Here is a 16,729-nt window from a genome sequence, read left to right as displayed (position 1 = left end):
CACGGCCTAGCAGCCCTACATTGCAGTGAAACCACCTTACAGGCGGTGACAGGTGGATTAATATACATTTATTCGTTCATTGCGAATACTTCGGAAATATTCGATAACTTAAATTCGAATCGAAGCGAATTCAAATACTGAACTATTCGTTCGAATAGTCGAAGTATTCGAATATTCGCACAAGCCTTCTTATTGCACATATCCTCTCTTAATGTAGTCACCTAAGTTTCCTTTTGGGTGATAACAGAGCAGTACAGACAACACAAATATATTACGGAGGATGAAGTTCCCCTTGAAAGCTTTGAACTGACCTGAATGGCATCTATGCATGAAGAAACCAGGTTGAAGGATGCCGTGGGGCGAGCCACGCCCAGCCTCACAGGAGCTATCAGGGCATCGGCTGCCTCGCACAGCTCTTCTACTGACAACGTCACTAGCGACTGGAACACTCGTCGACACTTCATCAGCGGCTGCGTTGCACCAGACATGCTGCAGAACAATGCGTCGAGTCAAAATGAAACAGAATGCAATTGAAAACTACAGAGACGGAAATGACTGTTACATGACTACCAGCCAAGTGGAGAACTGGAAAGGGGGAGGTGGAAGAAAGGACAGCACACCTTTTGCGTGATGCAGTAAATACTCAACAACTTTTAGCTCCGATACCTCGAAATATCTGTCAAGGGGAGAAGTGGCGTTCAAAAAAAAAAAAAAAAACATTTGTTTGTTGACCTGAAGTAATGAAATTTGGCAGGCATACTGAACAGCATCTCAAATAGCTGTACATGAAGTTTCATTGCGATATCTCAAGTAGTTTTCAAATTACACTATGATACATCATCTGAGGACATAGTCTGCTTGTGAAAAGCCTAGCATTGTATAAGGTCAGGAAAGTCCAAGTGGTTTTGATCTTTACTCAAAAGACCACCACCCAGAATGGAATTATCAAAAATTGCCTATTCCTTTTTTTTTTTTTACATGTAACATCCCCATCAGCTTTATGCATTGCATCAGAACTTCTCACGCACTAGTTATCACACACACACACACACACACACACACACACACACACACACACACACACACACACACACACACACACACACACACACACAAAAAAAAAACAGGCGCTAAAGAAGGTAATGAATAATGCCATCCTGTCAACAAGACTTCAAGAATTAAAAAAAATCAAAATCTGTCCAGGCACTGTTACGCTACGCTTTTCACAAGCAACACTAAATGCCCAAAACACACTTCAGAGAAAATGGCCTTTAAAGTTTCACCTTCATCAAAATTCACCACTTATTTGTTTGTTTTTTTAAAGATACCTGGATGAATCTTTCAGGGCATGTTCCCTACACCACAACTAGAGCAACTGCGAAGTTTTATGAAGCTGTGTTTTTTTTTTTAAGTTCCAGTGTTGCTGAGCTTTAACAGGGTGCCTGAGCCGTGAGAAATCCCAGGACACAGTAGAAAACTGAAATTTATTGTGGTCATTCTTTGATATATATCCAAGGGTGCTACAAAGTAGTTTTTTTTTTTTTTCAATTTATGATGAGCAAACTGAGTGTTGGCATTCTTCAGCACAACTAGCAAACAAATCTATTCTGAGAAAACAAGCCAGGAAGTTTCAACACTTGTGTTTTCATCAGAAAACTCGAGCAGAATAGCTAGAAGTGTTTTTTTTTTTTTATGCACTCTTTTCTTCTCTCACCTTATATATATCTTTGGTGTCGCTTGTAATTAATTTTTGCGTTTAAAGCATCGAAGAGCCAGGTCCGGTGATGTCAGAAACACTCGGCGTTGTGCTCAATAGCACTAATTCGGGGCAACTACAGAGTCCGACAGTCTCGGACACACTCGGTGCATTTGTGGCTCCAGCCGCACTAGAAGTGTCAGATTCTCTACTTGTTACAGCTGACAGCACAGTTCCGCCACTGCAAGTGTCTACACAGCCTGCAATCAGAGCAGAATAGCGGAATCTCTATGCTCGTATGATAGATATGAATGCGCTGCTCTAGCCAATCAGCGCTCCGCATTGCCTTGCGGGAAAACACCAATAGCGTCTCAACCGTGCCGCAAGCCACCAGTCCACATTGATTGTCTGGTTCAGATGCAAGTCGATTGATTAACAACATTTAACGGCCCTATTTCAGAGGCTCCATACAGTGTGTGTGTGCTCTTCCCCCCCCCCCCCCCCAGCAGCCTATCTTCACAATTTCACTGACCTCCAGAATCCCCTAAATTTGGAATTCTTTCTGTTTTTGACAGCTTTAACAATAATTTGTCCTTAGCCACAGATCTCCAGCATCAAACAGCTTTTGAATAATTGATACACAGACCACGACATAAAAATTACAAAATTAAGTGCAACTTAATTGTCATGACAGAAACTAAACAAATGTTACCATTTTATAGACAAATCCATTTAAGTACATTATACAAGCTGCTGCATAAGACTTCAAAATTCTGTCAAGGCTGCCACACAGTATCAAAAAGAAAAGAAGTATATTCGATGTATTTCATCAAGAAATACATCGAATACACTCCACGTGACTACTGTCCTCACCTCTTTTTGCGGCTAGTATTGGGGGCCATTTCCGCAGACAGTATCACGAAAATGCGCGTAACACTGCGCACAAAGCGGTGGGCGACCCTGCGGGCTTCAGCTGCCCTGCCAGGAATGTTTTCATTTTGGATTTCTCGCACAAGAGTGGTAAGCAGTGTGTCCAGCATCTGCAATAATCATCAAAGACCCTTGAGGATGGCAGTTTTCAAGAAATGTTCTACGTGTAGTCTGCAATTCAATTACCTTTGAATCAATAAAAAACTGAAAACAGAGAAAAGTGAAGTGAAGTGACAAACTTGAGAACACTATCTACCGTCACTCAACATGCAGGAAGCATGATTGTGAGAAACATCCCCAAGGTTTTACAATGAAGCCCCACGGCCAATTCAGATTTCACCACAACTGAGTCTGCCGCCAAACTCATCTGCCAGCACTCCGAGGTCAATCGTTAAAGCAGGGCATGCACGATGTGCCAAAAATGTGCAACACAAAAGAACGAAAACAACATTCACGAGTAACTTGAATAGCCTCGGGCCTTCAGGAAGGCGTGGTTGCCATCCACAATTTACCACAAACACACTGCTCGCGACCCACATTTCAGAAAACTTGTTTAGTGTTCTATTTTACTTAGTGCATGCGAACTGTATGGGCCCCATCTACGAAAACCCGTTTGGCTTCTTGGGGCCTGGATTCACTTTGCCGCGAGACAAAGTTCAGCAACAGTTTCGCAGTTCCACTTCACTAATTTAACCTTTAGGATCACCAAGTCTAATCGACTCACCAAGTTCAGAACGGTCCACTCCTTTACTTAAAACAACACCAAAACACAGCAATAAACAAAGCCACAAACAAAGCCACAAGTGCATTCGGATACCCCAACCATGAAGACTAGGCAAATTTGAGTACTACCCACCAGTGCCATGGTGGCTGAACCATCACGGTGCCAGAGTCACCTTCAGGTAATTTAAGGAAAATCTATGATAGCGACTAAGTAAAAGAAGTACTAGTTTTGTTTCTGCTGCATGCCTTGATAATGGCTTAGTATCAATCCATGAATGTGCATTATCAAGCCAGGTTTATTCAGCAGCAGATCCAGAATAGGTCAGCAGTTTAATTTCCACACTGGATATAAATCATGCATGCCTTCAGAGCACTGCATGAATGCTACGATCAAGCCTTGGGTAGGGGCACGTGAATATTCGAAATTTCGAACATTTTCTTGATAGTGTTTGCTATTTGATTTTATTCCCACCAAAACTTTGCTGTTCAAGCTATTCAAACATCTCCAAACAAATACAGTCAACATCCGCTTGACAGCAGCCCCTTCAGGGTTTTAATATGCTTCACCCCAACACCCATTCGCACTCCGGCAGGGCTGCTTTTCAAGTTCTGCTATGGTCACAATTGTATTGAATAGAAGAAACATTGGTTCCAACATACAGATAATAGATGCAAATGTTTCAGGGAAATATTGGGGGTTCAATAAATGCTGATCTCAACCTGAAATTTCGGCTGCAATACCAAAAAATAAGATGCTAATCCAAAATTTCAGGCTCTTTTGTATATTAACGTCCGCGAGCCAGATGGGGAACTCCGAACTAGAAGTAGGAATACCCCAGCCACATCAGTCGAGCTTCCACAGAAGTTGAAATAGAAGGAGAGGCTGAGGAAATACTAGCATCTTTGTCTTTCTTGTGTGAAGTGTTGTCGGCAACATTTTAGTAGCACCAAGTCATGTGAACAAACACAATTACGCCTCTGCATTGCCTCATTCTTCATAAGACAACTATGAAAGACCACCACACCAGCGCTTAACCTAGAAGCACCATGTTGCAACCTCATGAGAATATGCTTAGGAATCCTCTCCCATTATTTATTTCTGCAATTTCACTTAGCAGTACTGAAAACATTTTCTAGTGATATTAAAAAAATATTCTATTTGATTTGCCCTCGCACTTCAATATTTGAATTCGCTTGGTGCCAAAAATTTTGCTATTCGCACAGCTCTAGTTGCAAGTATAACTGACTACCTCTCCTGTGATAAGGAACGTCTAATACATTGTAAAAGAACCTCAAATCCGCTAGCAACGAATAATACGCTACACCAGACTAACAAACGCCGAGATAAGCCCAACTTCAAGCGAGCACTGTTCCCACACTATTTTAAGGTCCCTAGATGAAACAAGTTTCCTAGACGTCGCTCATTGTTCTTGAGCAGTCTTCCTCACTCTCTCACTTACCCCTCCATTTCTCTGAAATCCGTGTCTGTGATTGATGCATTCCTTGCACATGATCTTGCAAAAGGCTGGGAGTGGTATTTATTATTATGCAAAACGTTCAAAACGAGTACGCATGCACATATGGCTGCAGCTGGATTCTCGCCGTGACCGAAGATGAAATCGTAGCCAGGACGTAAACTGAAGAGGAGGAGCGCTTCAATTGGCCAAGATTGTTTTGCAGTGCTCGTTCAATGCAACATACAAGTTTTTCAACAATTCTCTGTTGCCGTAAAACAACAAAAAACAATTTCGCTCTCTTCAACTTACCTTGTGCTATCCGAAATGAAGCACGCTGTGAAGTGTAGCTATGAAACATTTCACACGAACGCTTTTGTGAAACTCCGTCGACGCACGGCGACATGGATCAGCAAAACGAGTTTATTTGTCGGTTTTTATTGAAACCCCAGGAGCGCGTTTAAGCCCCGTCTAGTGCATGCCAGTTGTTAAAAATACTTGTGCGTATGCACGTATACAGAGCAGCTGGAGCGTGTAATTAACGCACCTTCAGAAACATTTCACGCCTGACCAGTTCCAGCATGAGCCGAAACATGCTGCTTCGAGACGCCTCACCTGTAGAACTCTCACTTTTCAGGAAAATCCGCGCACCACACCAGAATCACCTGGCATCGCGGTTGTCAAAGTGGGCACATTAAAAAAAACCGTCATCGCAGTGCTGCTAGTCAAGCGTTCGTACCGGCCTGGCTGTGGTTTTTTCTTGCGTGTGCACAAGCCGGCTGTAATCGCTCGTCAAAACGTCACGCCCTGTGGTCACTGACAAGATTCAGCAAGAAGCACGTTCAGTGTGTCACAGCTCGAACAAAACACATTCGGAGAACTAGACTAGTTATAACTGGACGAACTACAATGTACGACACTAGACGCCGTGGCTAGTGGTGTAAAATATAAAACTGCACAACGTTGCCATTTGAGTAACGCACATCCCGCTTGCTCATGTGTTGTACCATTTATGTTCATAAAGGACACAATTTATTCTACGACTCATTTCGTTCTGTTTTTTTTTTTTCTTTTACATCTATTCACCATAGCAACTGAACCCAAGCATTCCCTTTTTGATGAAAGTTTTGAACCTTCTAGGGGGCGCTCCAGAAACATAGGCGAAGAGGAAAGGGAAAGGTGTCGCTACCTAGGAAACTCTTTTCATCGAGGGACCTTACACCATTCAACCGCCCAGCGCCATCTTCGTTTCCTTTCCTTAGTGAAGTCCTGCACTTTTTTTACTGCGCCGCATTCCTTTCGTGCTGCTTCCAGCACGAAAGGAATCAGAGCTCATCGTGAATGTATAACCACCAATCCAAAGGCAAGAAAATGGCCGTGTAACAAGTGTGCAGGTAGAGCTGCCCAACAGAACCGCAACAATGGGGCAAAGCCTTATGCGAAAAACAAGTGCAGGCGATGGTGATGATGATAGGGCAGGACTACTGCACATCAGAATACAGGAGGCAGGAAATACGCGTGCATTCTATTGATGATGATAGAGGCCAGTACGGGACTGGGCATTGTTTTCACAGATGTGAGCAACTTTTTTAAACTACAGTTAAACCTCGTTATAACGAAATTGGAGGGCCGCCGCTATTTGCTCGTTATAACCAATATTTCGTTATAGCCGTAGCGGGCATTTACCGCAAATATTATGCACTGTACTTACCCAAAAAAAATAGCGGGCGAAATAGCATCCCGCCGCACGGTGGTATGCAACAAAATAACCGCATTCCCAAATGAAAAGGAAAAAAGTCATGCACCTGTTTTAATGCAATTCAAAATACACAGCTTGCATTTCAGGCAGACTTAGCTGCAAAGAAGTCCGTAATTGGACGTTGATGCATCTTTCTGATGCGAACGATGGCTCTCTCAGCTGCGGCCGCAATGTTCAAGCCATCTTCGCCGCCCTCGTGAGCGCCGAAGTAGCGGCGCAGTACGTCCACCGCGTCTAATGCCTCCGACGCCGTCGGCACGTTTGTCTCCTGTTCGTCGACAGAGTCATCGTCACTGGTTTCATTACGATCACTGACAGCGCGCACAATATCGTCATCCAGGAGCTGCTCCGTTGCCACCACTTCAGAGTCCACACTCACACAGTCGCAAAACGACTCGCTGTCAGGCACGACACCGGCGTCACGAAGTGCCGTCCATGATGTAGCGACTTCGTTTGATGTGGCCAAACCGTCCGGCACAGTGGGCTCGTCTGATGGCTTATCGCTGGCGTCTGGTGCGGCGGCAAATGAGGCGTGTCGAAAGCAGTTTGCGATCTTGGTCGCCGTCACACTCATCCACGCCGCCTGAAGCATTTCGAGCGCAGCGTACAAGTCAACACCGGTGTCTCGCTTCATCCTCATGTTGAGCAGGAGCTGGAATCACGAGCGCAGCAGGATACAAGAAAAGGCGGAAGCAGTCGAAAAAGAGAAGAAACACGCACGCAAAAGCAACGCGGCTCACGTCGGCGAGCGACAACACTTGGAGAGAAAGTGACTGTGAAGAGGAAGGGGCGCCCTTTGCGCTGCCCTCTAGGAACCGGTTACTCAAGGGGAAGGGGGTATGTAAGATTAGGAAGCGCGCCTCAGCACCATGAGAAAGGGGAGAGGGAGAATATAAAGAAGACACAAAAGAAAAGAAAAGGGTGAGACGTTCGCGGAGCGCTCCGCTGTCGGTGGTAGCCAAGCGGCGTACGTGCAGCGAACTCTCCTCCGGAAACAGCGCGTACCGTCTGCTTTGCGCGCGTTGCTGGAGGGCGCGTGGCGGGAGTTTTGAACTGCTAAATACACTTCTCGCGTTGCGTGCCGTCTCAAATTCGCGTTGTGCACTGTCGTGACATCGGCTCAAAATTTTACTTCCTAACAAAACTTGTTCGTTATATCCCATAACAGGCAAATTTTGCCTAGTTAAAACGAGGTCTTGAATACATTGGTTTGTATGGGGACTTTCAAGGGGAATTATGATTTGCTCGTTATATCCATTATTTCGCTATAGCCCGTCTTGTTATAATGAGGTTTAACTGTACTATTCGTTATTTTGAAAGTGTTGCAGAGATACAAGGGTAATAAAACTCAATATGTTATTCTGAACTATTTATTATTCTGAAATTCATAGTAGCGAAATATTTCTACATTTAACCAATGAACATTGCGAGCAAAAATCTTAAAAAGTCGCTAATCTGAAAAATCGATCTCAGGTTTGCTGCAAAAAGATCTGACTGTATGTAGTATCAAGTAGAGGGCCTGTGACCAAATCATTCTATCTCTTTTCAAAGTTCACAGAAGTATCACAGGCAAAAGGATTCACACATTTCAAGATGTGCCACTTTCTGCAGCTCTTCCTTTATTTCAAAGCTTGAAGTGGCCATTCTCACCTCAATGCTGCATTTGACGAGCAGGCAGTGTACAAACTTGTCGAGCAGGGCAGTCCCATTTTGCGCCACTAGGTGGGGCTGCTGGTCTTCAGACACAGAGCCGCCAGAAGCCAAGCGAGAGGCAATGGATTCGTCTTCTTTGTAACCAGCCATGATGGTGGTCTTGATGGCACTCCAGTCATTGAGAAGCCTCTCCAAGGCACGTCTGGAGAACCGTGGAGGCTCCAAGTCGTGGTCTGGCATGTCTGGCTCAGCTTTAAAACGTGGCAAAGGGCAAGTACACAAGTCAGTACTAGACAGCACAATGCCAAAGCCACTTTCTAAATTCCTACATCAAGTCTTGTACCACACTACACTCAAAACCTCGGTATAACGAAATATCGGTTATAACAAAGTAAATGAAGAATAGTCTTGCAATATAGAGTTTTAATACACTTTTATAACAAATTGTCAGATATAATATGTAAGTTGCAACTTTGTTATAATGAAGTTCGAGGGCACCTTTCTGTGAGAGGCACCACCCCTAAACTAGCGCCTGAAGTCAAGTGCATATTAAATTGCAAACACTGAGCTCGCCCTTTTTCCTTTCACTGATGGTGAAACGACTAAAGATTAACTTTACTTCACTCAATCTTGCTGCAGTTCGTGGTTAGCATTACAACTGCAATGTCAGCAGTCTTCTATGTCTTCAGAGCATTCTCTTAAGGGGGGGCGCGGCAAGTAAAGTGCCGATTTTGGTCAAAATATGCGATTTTCTGATTTATTTTTTTTTCGTAATCTTCAGACCTTCAACTTCCTTGTTCTAAAATATTACAGCGAAACGTGCGCTGCAAATCCCGCAAATAGTGTTTTTGCCGAGGCCAGTCGCCGAAAAGTGCGAAAAAAAAGCCCCTGAAACGGTGTTGTTCACGCCGCACAAACGCGCCAAGTTGTTGACTGTGGGCCGCCATTTTGGTAGCTTTGGAAAGAGGAGAAAGCCGGCTTCCCGATGGTCGCGGTCTCGTATTTCGCCGAGTGAAAATAAAAGCGCGAGGAGCAAGTAAAAAAACGAAAACGAAGAACGGCAATTGGCTGCGCGGGTCACGTGGTAGCAGGCGCGACCTCTTACTGGTCAAAGCTGCGCCGCGCACCTTGGCAACCTTGGAAGCGCGAGCGCATTTGCGGCCGCCGTGTCGAGAATCATCCGGCGTGCGCTTCGTTTTTTGCCAGTTTGCTGTTTTTGTGATAGTTCGCGTGCTTTTTTTACCAAGCTTTGTTTACATCGGTGGTCTCTTCTGAGTGCTTGCTCATACTGCGGTGCTATGTTGTCGCAAAAAAAGTTCCGGAGCGTCCACAAGTACGGCAAGCGTCGGAAAGCTTGGAACAAAGGGCAGACGACTGCGGCTGCCGTCCCAGTCGCAGTTCCGGACGGAGCATGCTCTTCAAGCGTCACGGAGCCTCTACTCAGACCCTTCGCTGATTGTTGTGAGGCCGAGAGTATGGAAGGTGCCACATCGTCGTATGTCAGACCGCCGGATGCCGTCGACCGTGACGGACGCTCTCGCGAACCCGATTGCGGTGGCACCGCGTCGGCAGCCGTTGCAACTCCGGGCGTGCGCGCGTCGAACATTCTATCGCGAGTTTCGGCCCAGATTCCGAGCAGTGAAGAAATCGCGCAGCGGGCGCAGACAAGGCGGGATGTTTTGGATGCCGTAGCATCGAAGTCCGCTTCAAAGCGGAAGCTCGAGCTTCTGAACGAAGGCTGCGACGAAAATGACGGCGGTAAGGACTCCACATTCTTCATTGTAAATAAGAAGATGCTGAACGGTCTGCTTTCGTCAGTAAAGTGCAACAAGTGCGACGAAGGGTCGATACGCCTCGAGACTACGCACTGCCTTGGACTCGCGGCGAGGATGGGACTTTTTTGTGACAATTGTGGCATAGTAAACAGTGCGTGGTCGTCCCCGAGGTGCTCCGGGCAACAAAAAACGAACCCCTTTGAGGTAAACGTGCGTGCTTTGAGGGCTGTGCAGTCAGTTGGCAGAAAACAATCTGCCATAAATGACATTTTTTCTGCGATGGACATTTCGCATCGAGCACTGCACCACAAGTCCTACCAGAGACTGCAAAGGAAGTACAGCCACCCTGCCACCACATCAGCTGCCACCCGCATTGAAGCAGAAAGTGCACAGAAGGTGCATGACATCTACAAGGACCTAGGAGGAGTGCCAGGCAACATTGACGTCATTTACGACGGCACGTGGATGACGAGGGGGCACAGAAGTCATATTGGCGTGGGCTGTGTAATCGAGCTGTACACAGGCTTGGTCTTGGACCACTGTGTCCTGTCCAACTACTGCCAAGGCTGTGCTGTTGGCCCCAAGCCTGGTGACGACAACTATGAGGAGTGGCTTGAGAAACACAAGCCACAGTGCCAAAAGAACACCGATGCTAATGCAGGCCAAATGGAAGTAGAAGCAGCTAGGATCATGTTTGAAAGATCGTTTACCAAGTACAAGCTTCGATACATCAATGTGCTCTGCGACGGTGACAGCCGTACGTACCTTGCCCTCACGCAAGACAAGGTGTATGGCTACATGGTGATTAAGAAACAGGAGTGTGTGAACCATGTGAAAAAAAGAATGGGCACTTCCTTGCGCAACCTTCTTGATGAGCACAAATCCAAAGGCCGAGGACTGAGCATGGGTGGCAAAGGCCGGCTGACGCAGGGCCTGATAAAGAAGTTGACGAATTATTATGGCTGGGCCATTAAGAGCCACCCCAACGATGTTCCTGGCATGGAGAGGGCCATCATGGCCACTTATTACCATGTAACATCCACAGACCAGGATCCACACCACGACCTGTGCCCAAGTGGGACTGACTCCTGGTGCCCGCACAATCGGGCATTGGCCAAGGGAGAGCCGCTGCCGCCTCACAAACATAAACTGCCCCCTCACGTGCGAGTGGCACTGCTGCCAATCTACAAGCGCCTCTCGAACAAAGAGCTCCTTGAAAGGTGTGCGCAGGGAAAAACCCAGAACGCTGTGGAGAGTATGAACAGCCTCATTTGGTCACTCCAGTCCAAGAGCCAGTTCGCGTCCCTTCGAAGTGTGGAAAGTGCAGTTGCAGATGCAGTCTGCCGTTTCAATGGTGGCTGCAAGAGTGCGCTGCAAGAGATCACTGCTCAACTGGGCTTCAATCCAGGAGACTGCTCTTTGCGGCGAGCAGCCGAAAAGGATGCCAAAAGGGTAAAGAGGGCTCAAAAGGCGCATTGTTCCACGACAAAGAAGCGCAAAACTGGGTTGCGCTCTACGGAGGCCAAGGCCACAGCATCTCAGGATTACTGCCCAGGAGGATTCTGAGTGTTTTAGGCATGTTGTGAACTTCCAAACAAGAGTGAACTTTCAAAGTCAGTTTTCTCAACTCTTGATTTTCGCCTATGTGCCTTCGCTAGAACATCAGTCATTTTCTAACAAAGACTGATAGAGTCGTTCCGTTTTTTGCACTAGGCTCAGGAGGCCTTTAGCAGTGCAATAAAGCTTTATCTCTCTTCTTACTCATCATTTAAAATTTTTAGAACACATTTTATAATTACTGCGATGTGTGCGCAAAACAACATCCATGTTTTGGAAATTTTATTTATGGTTACAAGAACTAGAAAAATCAACTAATAGCTTCTTTGCACAAGTTGATGCTTTGGGAACATAATAAAATGAAAAAATAATTTCATTTAGCAATAATTATCTCTTTAAGTGTGAAGAGCACTAATTAGTATAATTATGCTTGTAACTCAAAAAGTACAAGAGGTATTTGAAAACGGTTTTCATATTTGGAATCCTCACAATCATCCACATACACACACCAAATTTCATCACAAACAGTACATTAATAAAAAAATTAGTTTTACTTGCCACGTCCCCCCTTAAGCAGTGCCTGCGAAGTTAGGCTGCCTACCAATGCGTGCGTGACTATAGAATCGCTCACTTCCTGAGCAGGCTACACTTCCAACTGAAAAATGCAAGCCAAGGGCTCAAGGTAAGAATACCACCTCACCCATTTCAGAGTTTGAGACCTTGCGAGGGGCACCCGAGCGAGACCTGGATGGACGATACTGGCGTTGCTCCACCAGTTGCCTTCCAACTGTCTGTACGAGGAAGAGCAGGATGTTTTCGCCCCTGAAGCAAGAAAGTTGGCATTGCTCAAACAGAAATATTTTATGAAAAGAGAGAGAGAGAAGGAAAGTATTTGTGAAGAGAGCCCAAATAAAAAAAAGGTGTACACTAATGAGTTACCTGACCCAATGTACTGGATTGAAAATACTTTATCAATGCACTTTAAAAGCAATGCAGAGCTATGTCTGGAGAATGAGGTATAGAGGACTCCCCCATTGCCATATTCTTAGTGCGTAACAACCTGACAGAAATTAAACGAATAATTTGTGCATTTCATGTTAACTTAGCGACACAAATACACATGTGGAAGCAAAATCTGTTTAAATGCTTTTTGCACTGCCAGGAAGCTACACCGTATCTAGACATACAGTAGCAGCTGCTGTGCCAATCACAGAATGCACAGTATGCAATTCTTCATACAGCGTTGCTTGGTGCCAACAATAGTGTGATGGAAACTCAAGGGTTGCAGTTCAAGCACTGCAGCTGAGCAAGATCAAAGGTTGGTGATGCATGCGATACCCACAACAAAATGTGCAGAAAACTTCAACAGGCAAGCAAGCATTTTTGCTTCAGTTGCATACCCGTAATTATGACGCAGACCTAAACACAAGGCCTCCGGCATAGAAGTCTAATAAAGTTTAACACCTTTATAAAAGAGAGGCACTGATGTAACAGATTATTGGATATAAGAAATGCCAGTATGACAACTTTGAAGAAGAAAAAAACAAACTTGTGCTCCTTGCACAAAGTCGCACAAGGCTGGGTCACAGCAGAGCTGGTGGGCAAGATGCAGATGCAGAAGAGGATGAAGTAGAAGATAATGGACATAATGCGTGCCAGTTTATGAAGATGATAGTTCTACACCACACGACAACTGTATTTGCTATACTGTAGGGCTATGCTTTCTTTTTTTTTTCTTTCTGCTCTTTTGTGTATGTTGCTTCATATCTTTCTCCGTAAATTTTCTTTTTTTTTTCTCTTTTTTTCGATACCTTTTCTCTCTCTCAAAAGACAGTCTCTCACCTTTTCTCTTTTTCGTTTCTATTACTTTTTTTCTATCTATGTCTGTTTATCTACAGTAGAACTGCATTGATGCCTTTCTGGGGAGGGAAAAAAAAAGCTGAAAATAAACGTAAAATTTGTGAAAACGCACGATCTTAATCGGGTCACCTTTAGTTTTCGCGACAGTGAGAGTGGGAACCAGGAAATCGTATTAAGGGGGAACGTATCAATGAACATATTGAGTGGTCGCAGCTAAATTTGTACGTACAAAGAAACACAAGAACAGTGCTGACTTTCTTTATGTGTACGTTTAAACTTAGCTGCAACCACTCGACATGCAAGATCGCCAACTAACCCCAATGCGAACCACTCCAAAGTACCAATGAGGTCCTACTGTACACGTTACCTTATCCTTTTCCCTCTTATTCACCCTTGCACCTCTCCTCTTTACCCTCGCAATGCTTTCTTACCACATTTCTGTACTATAGAATACATGACCACGGTCTGCTTTGCTAGGGTGTCCAGATAGTCAAGTGTTAGGATGCCCACATTCGAATCATATGGACGCGACTTCAAATCTCGCCTTTTCTTCTGTCTATTTCTTTCTCTCTTTCACTTTCTTATCCTTTCTCTCTTTCTCTCTGTTCTCTCTCATTCGCTTGCCCATCAAGTTAGTGCATCCCTCATCAAATAGTGCACATCTTCTGATAGTGAAGCACAGGAGAAAGAAGACGAAGGCTGTGAAGAATAAGGTGGCACGTGCCGCTTTATGATGATGATTTTCAATCTATGGCACATGGCCAACTTCAACAGCTGTACTACGCGTTAATTGGAAAAATAAAAGCGGTGCCCTGCTTGTAAGAGACATCTCACATAAAAAACAAGAACTACTCCTCAGTGCAGGTTTCTTATAAAGGTTGTTATTGAACTTTTAACAATTAAGTCACGGCCATGACAGTTGATGGAGTGAACAGAACACCATCAACTTCCCATATGCAATCTGACTTCTTCAGATGCTTGGCAAATTTGAATTTCAGCCCAGACTTATCGAGCGACATGAACTCGATGCCGCATCTGCACCTTGAGCCTCAACGACTTGTGCAATGCTTTGTCTGAGGGCAGATCATGCCCTATCAATGTTTGGCATGACGCTTGGGCATTCCACAACACCTCACTTTCCCATTTCAGCTCCCCAGTTCAGAGACCGAGGCACAACAAACCTGCTGTTCGGCAAGGTGACCAGGTCGGTGTCGGTGACAAGGCGGTTGAGCAGCGTGGAACGCATCCCCTGGTGCCCTGCTAGCAAGGCACGGCACTTGCACTTCTCCCAGCAGTCGCAGTAGGCTGTTGGCGAGGTGCGCTTCAGCTTGCAGTCGTGGCCCTTGTGGCAGACGCGGGCACACTCCGTGCAGCAGCACAGCGATCCTATCAGGCCACAGGTGCGGCACTCAAAGATGTCCTGCACATGTGTGCAATGATAAACACCACCTGTAGCACAGCATCAACTAGCGCAGGACAAGGCTTATTCGCAATGCCCACGGCCTATAGGTGGCGCGCCGTGCAATCCAAGATAGCTGCGGAGGGATGATCAACCCGTGACCTCTCATAGGAAAAGATAGGATGCACGGACGTACTCCACGTGCCGCTTTCACAGGATGAACTCTCGATCGTCAAATGAACATATGTCGAACCAAAGTACTTTCCCAAACTATAGGAACTGCTGAATGCTCGCTACCTTATTACTTGTCGCATAGCAAAAAGTGGTGGTGTCAGCTGATCGTCCGTGCATCAACGATGCTTTGCGTAATCCTGTGTGTGCTACAGAAAACTGCGCGAACTAGAATTCACGTGTGAACTCAATGGCACTACGAGCTCATTTGTGCCGAGCCTGCCTGGCGGAGTTGCCGAAGTAGTGAACCACTAGCGAATAGTGCGCCATCACGGCTGCACAGGACCGAATGTTTACCGTAGCGATGGTTTGCAAACATATTACGTCGTCGTCATCACTTGCGCTGTAAGCATCATGCAGCTGCTTCTTCAATGGAACACTAGCATTCAACCTCCCATTAAGTAGCGCTCGTGTCACAGCCATGATCAGACTCTAACAGTATGCAATTCACTGCACTCTGATGTTGCAGGTTCCATCGGCGCGATCGAAATAAGGATGTCGAAACGAATACATGCATACGCTTTTTGCAACATCAAAACTGTGAAAATTTGTTGAAAAACAACATCGCTACGACGGCACCAGTGAAGTGCAGGAGAAGTTAGCGTAGACTGTACTTATGACTGCATATTTCTTAGCTATAACCATTTCGCTTCGCTGGTCAAGTGGCATGCAGCATTTTGTAATATTCACTGTAATTGGGCTACATGCAATGCACAAAAAAACTTTTTATTATTTTGAGCTCGCTGAGGGATATTATGCAATAAATATAATCAAAGTTACTTACGAGCATGAAAAAGAAAACATTAACTCACGAGGGAACCTGAAGTGCAACTCTCTGCTTGTGAGCTAGCAGCTGATCGTTCGTCACTGTCACTCTCAGCGCATTGACAACCATCTACATCTAGTGAAAAATCCTCGACGTCAAGACAGTTTCTTTGAACATCACTGCTGAAGGTAATCTGAGGAAATTTCTCTGCCGAACGACTTCGATAGCATCAACAACGCGTCATTGCACAACCGCAACAAGGTGTCACTCACGACGTTTATCTGGGAGTGCGAACATTTCGCTCCGATACCAGGCAAAAAAAAAAAAAAAAACATCGCTTGCAGTGTGCTGCCATCTATCAACGAACGTGAAAAACAAGCGATGCAGCATAGGCCAAGGTTTGGAAGCGCAAATCAAGAGCCTGCGCAACTTTCTGCTTGCAATGAATGTTATGGGATTCATGCACTACAAAATCACTGACGAATGCTATATGCACTTAAAACAAGGCGAGTTTCAACTGCAAAAATTTGACAATAACATTTAACTATCCAACGTGACTGCCGCAAATCTCGCGAAGCTGAGATGTGTACTCTACGGGCTATAATCGAAAGCACAAGTTGCCACGTATTTTCATGAAAACTTCGCCTCTCGCAAGAACAAATCAGATTTATCATGTCAAGGACGGTCCAGTATATTCACTGATGCACGCAACATACAAAGTGGTTTGTGTTCGTATCTTGCTAACGCGTTCACACTGAGGCTAGCACCGCCGAACAAGGGAGCGTTGGGAGGTTGGGAGAGTCTGCCTACTGATCATCCTTGAGAGGACGCTAATTCCACTAGGCGACGCGAATAGCAAGCGACGCGAACATTGCGAATAGGCGACGCGAACATTGCGAAAGGCGACGCGAACATTGCGAATAGCA

At 45.3% G+C, this 16,729-nt stretch overlaps 1 protein-coding gene across 7 annotated transcripts in view; it reads right to left on the bottom strand.

The window, feature by feature from the left end:
• hyd (E3 ubiquitin-protein ligase hyd) overlaps nt 1-16,729 on the bottom strand; it is a 132,950-nt gene that overhangs the window by 51,955 nt on the left and 64,266 nt on the right. For all 7 annotated transcript variants that reach the window (XM_075895681.1, XM_075895677.1, XM_075895678.1 and 4 more), the window contains exons 22-26: nt 14,589-14,827; nt 12,248-12,369; nt 8,213-8,466; nt 2,570-2,736; nt 312-489 (exon numbers count right to left, since the gene is read on the bottom strand). In XM_075895681.1, coding sequence (XP_075751796.1) covers nt 312-489; nt 2,570-2,736; nt 8,213-8,466; nt 12,248-12,369; nt 14,589-14,827 — 960 coding nt within the window. The remainder of the gene's footprint in view (nt 1-311; nt 490-2,569; nt 2,737-8,212; nt 8,467-12,247; nt 12,370-14,588; nt 14,828-16,729) is intronic.

The sequence above is a fragment of the Rhipicephalus microplus genome, chromosome 5 (assembly GCF_043290135.1).
Source record: "Rhipicephalus microplus isolate Deutch F79 chromosome 5, USDA_Rmic, whole genome shotgun sequence".
In the NCBI taxonomy this organism is placed as follows: domain Eukaryota; kingdom Metazoa; phylum Arthropoda; class Arachnida; order Ixodida; family Ixodidae; genus Rhipicephalus; species Rhipicephalus microplus.
Note: the sequence above shows the minus strand (reverse complement) of the source record. Positions and strands in the feature narration are given on the sequence as shown.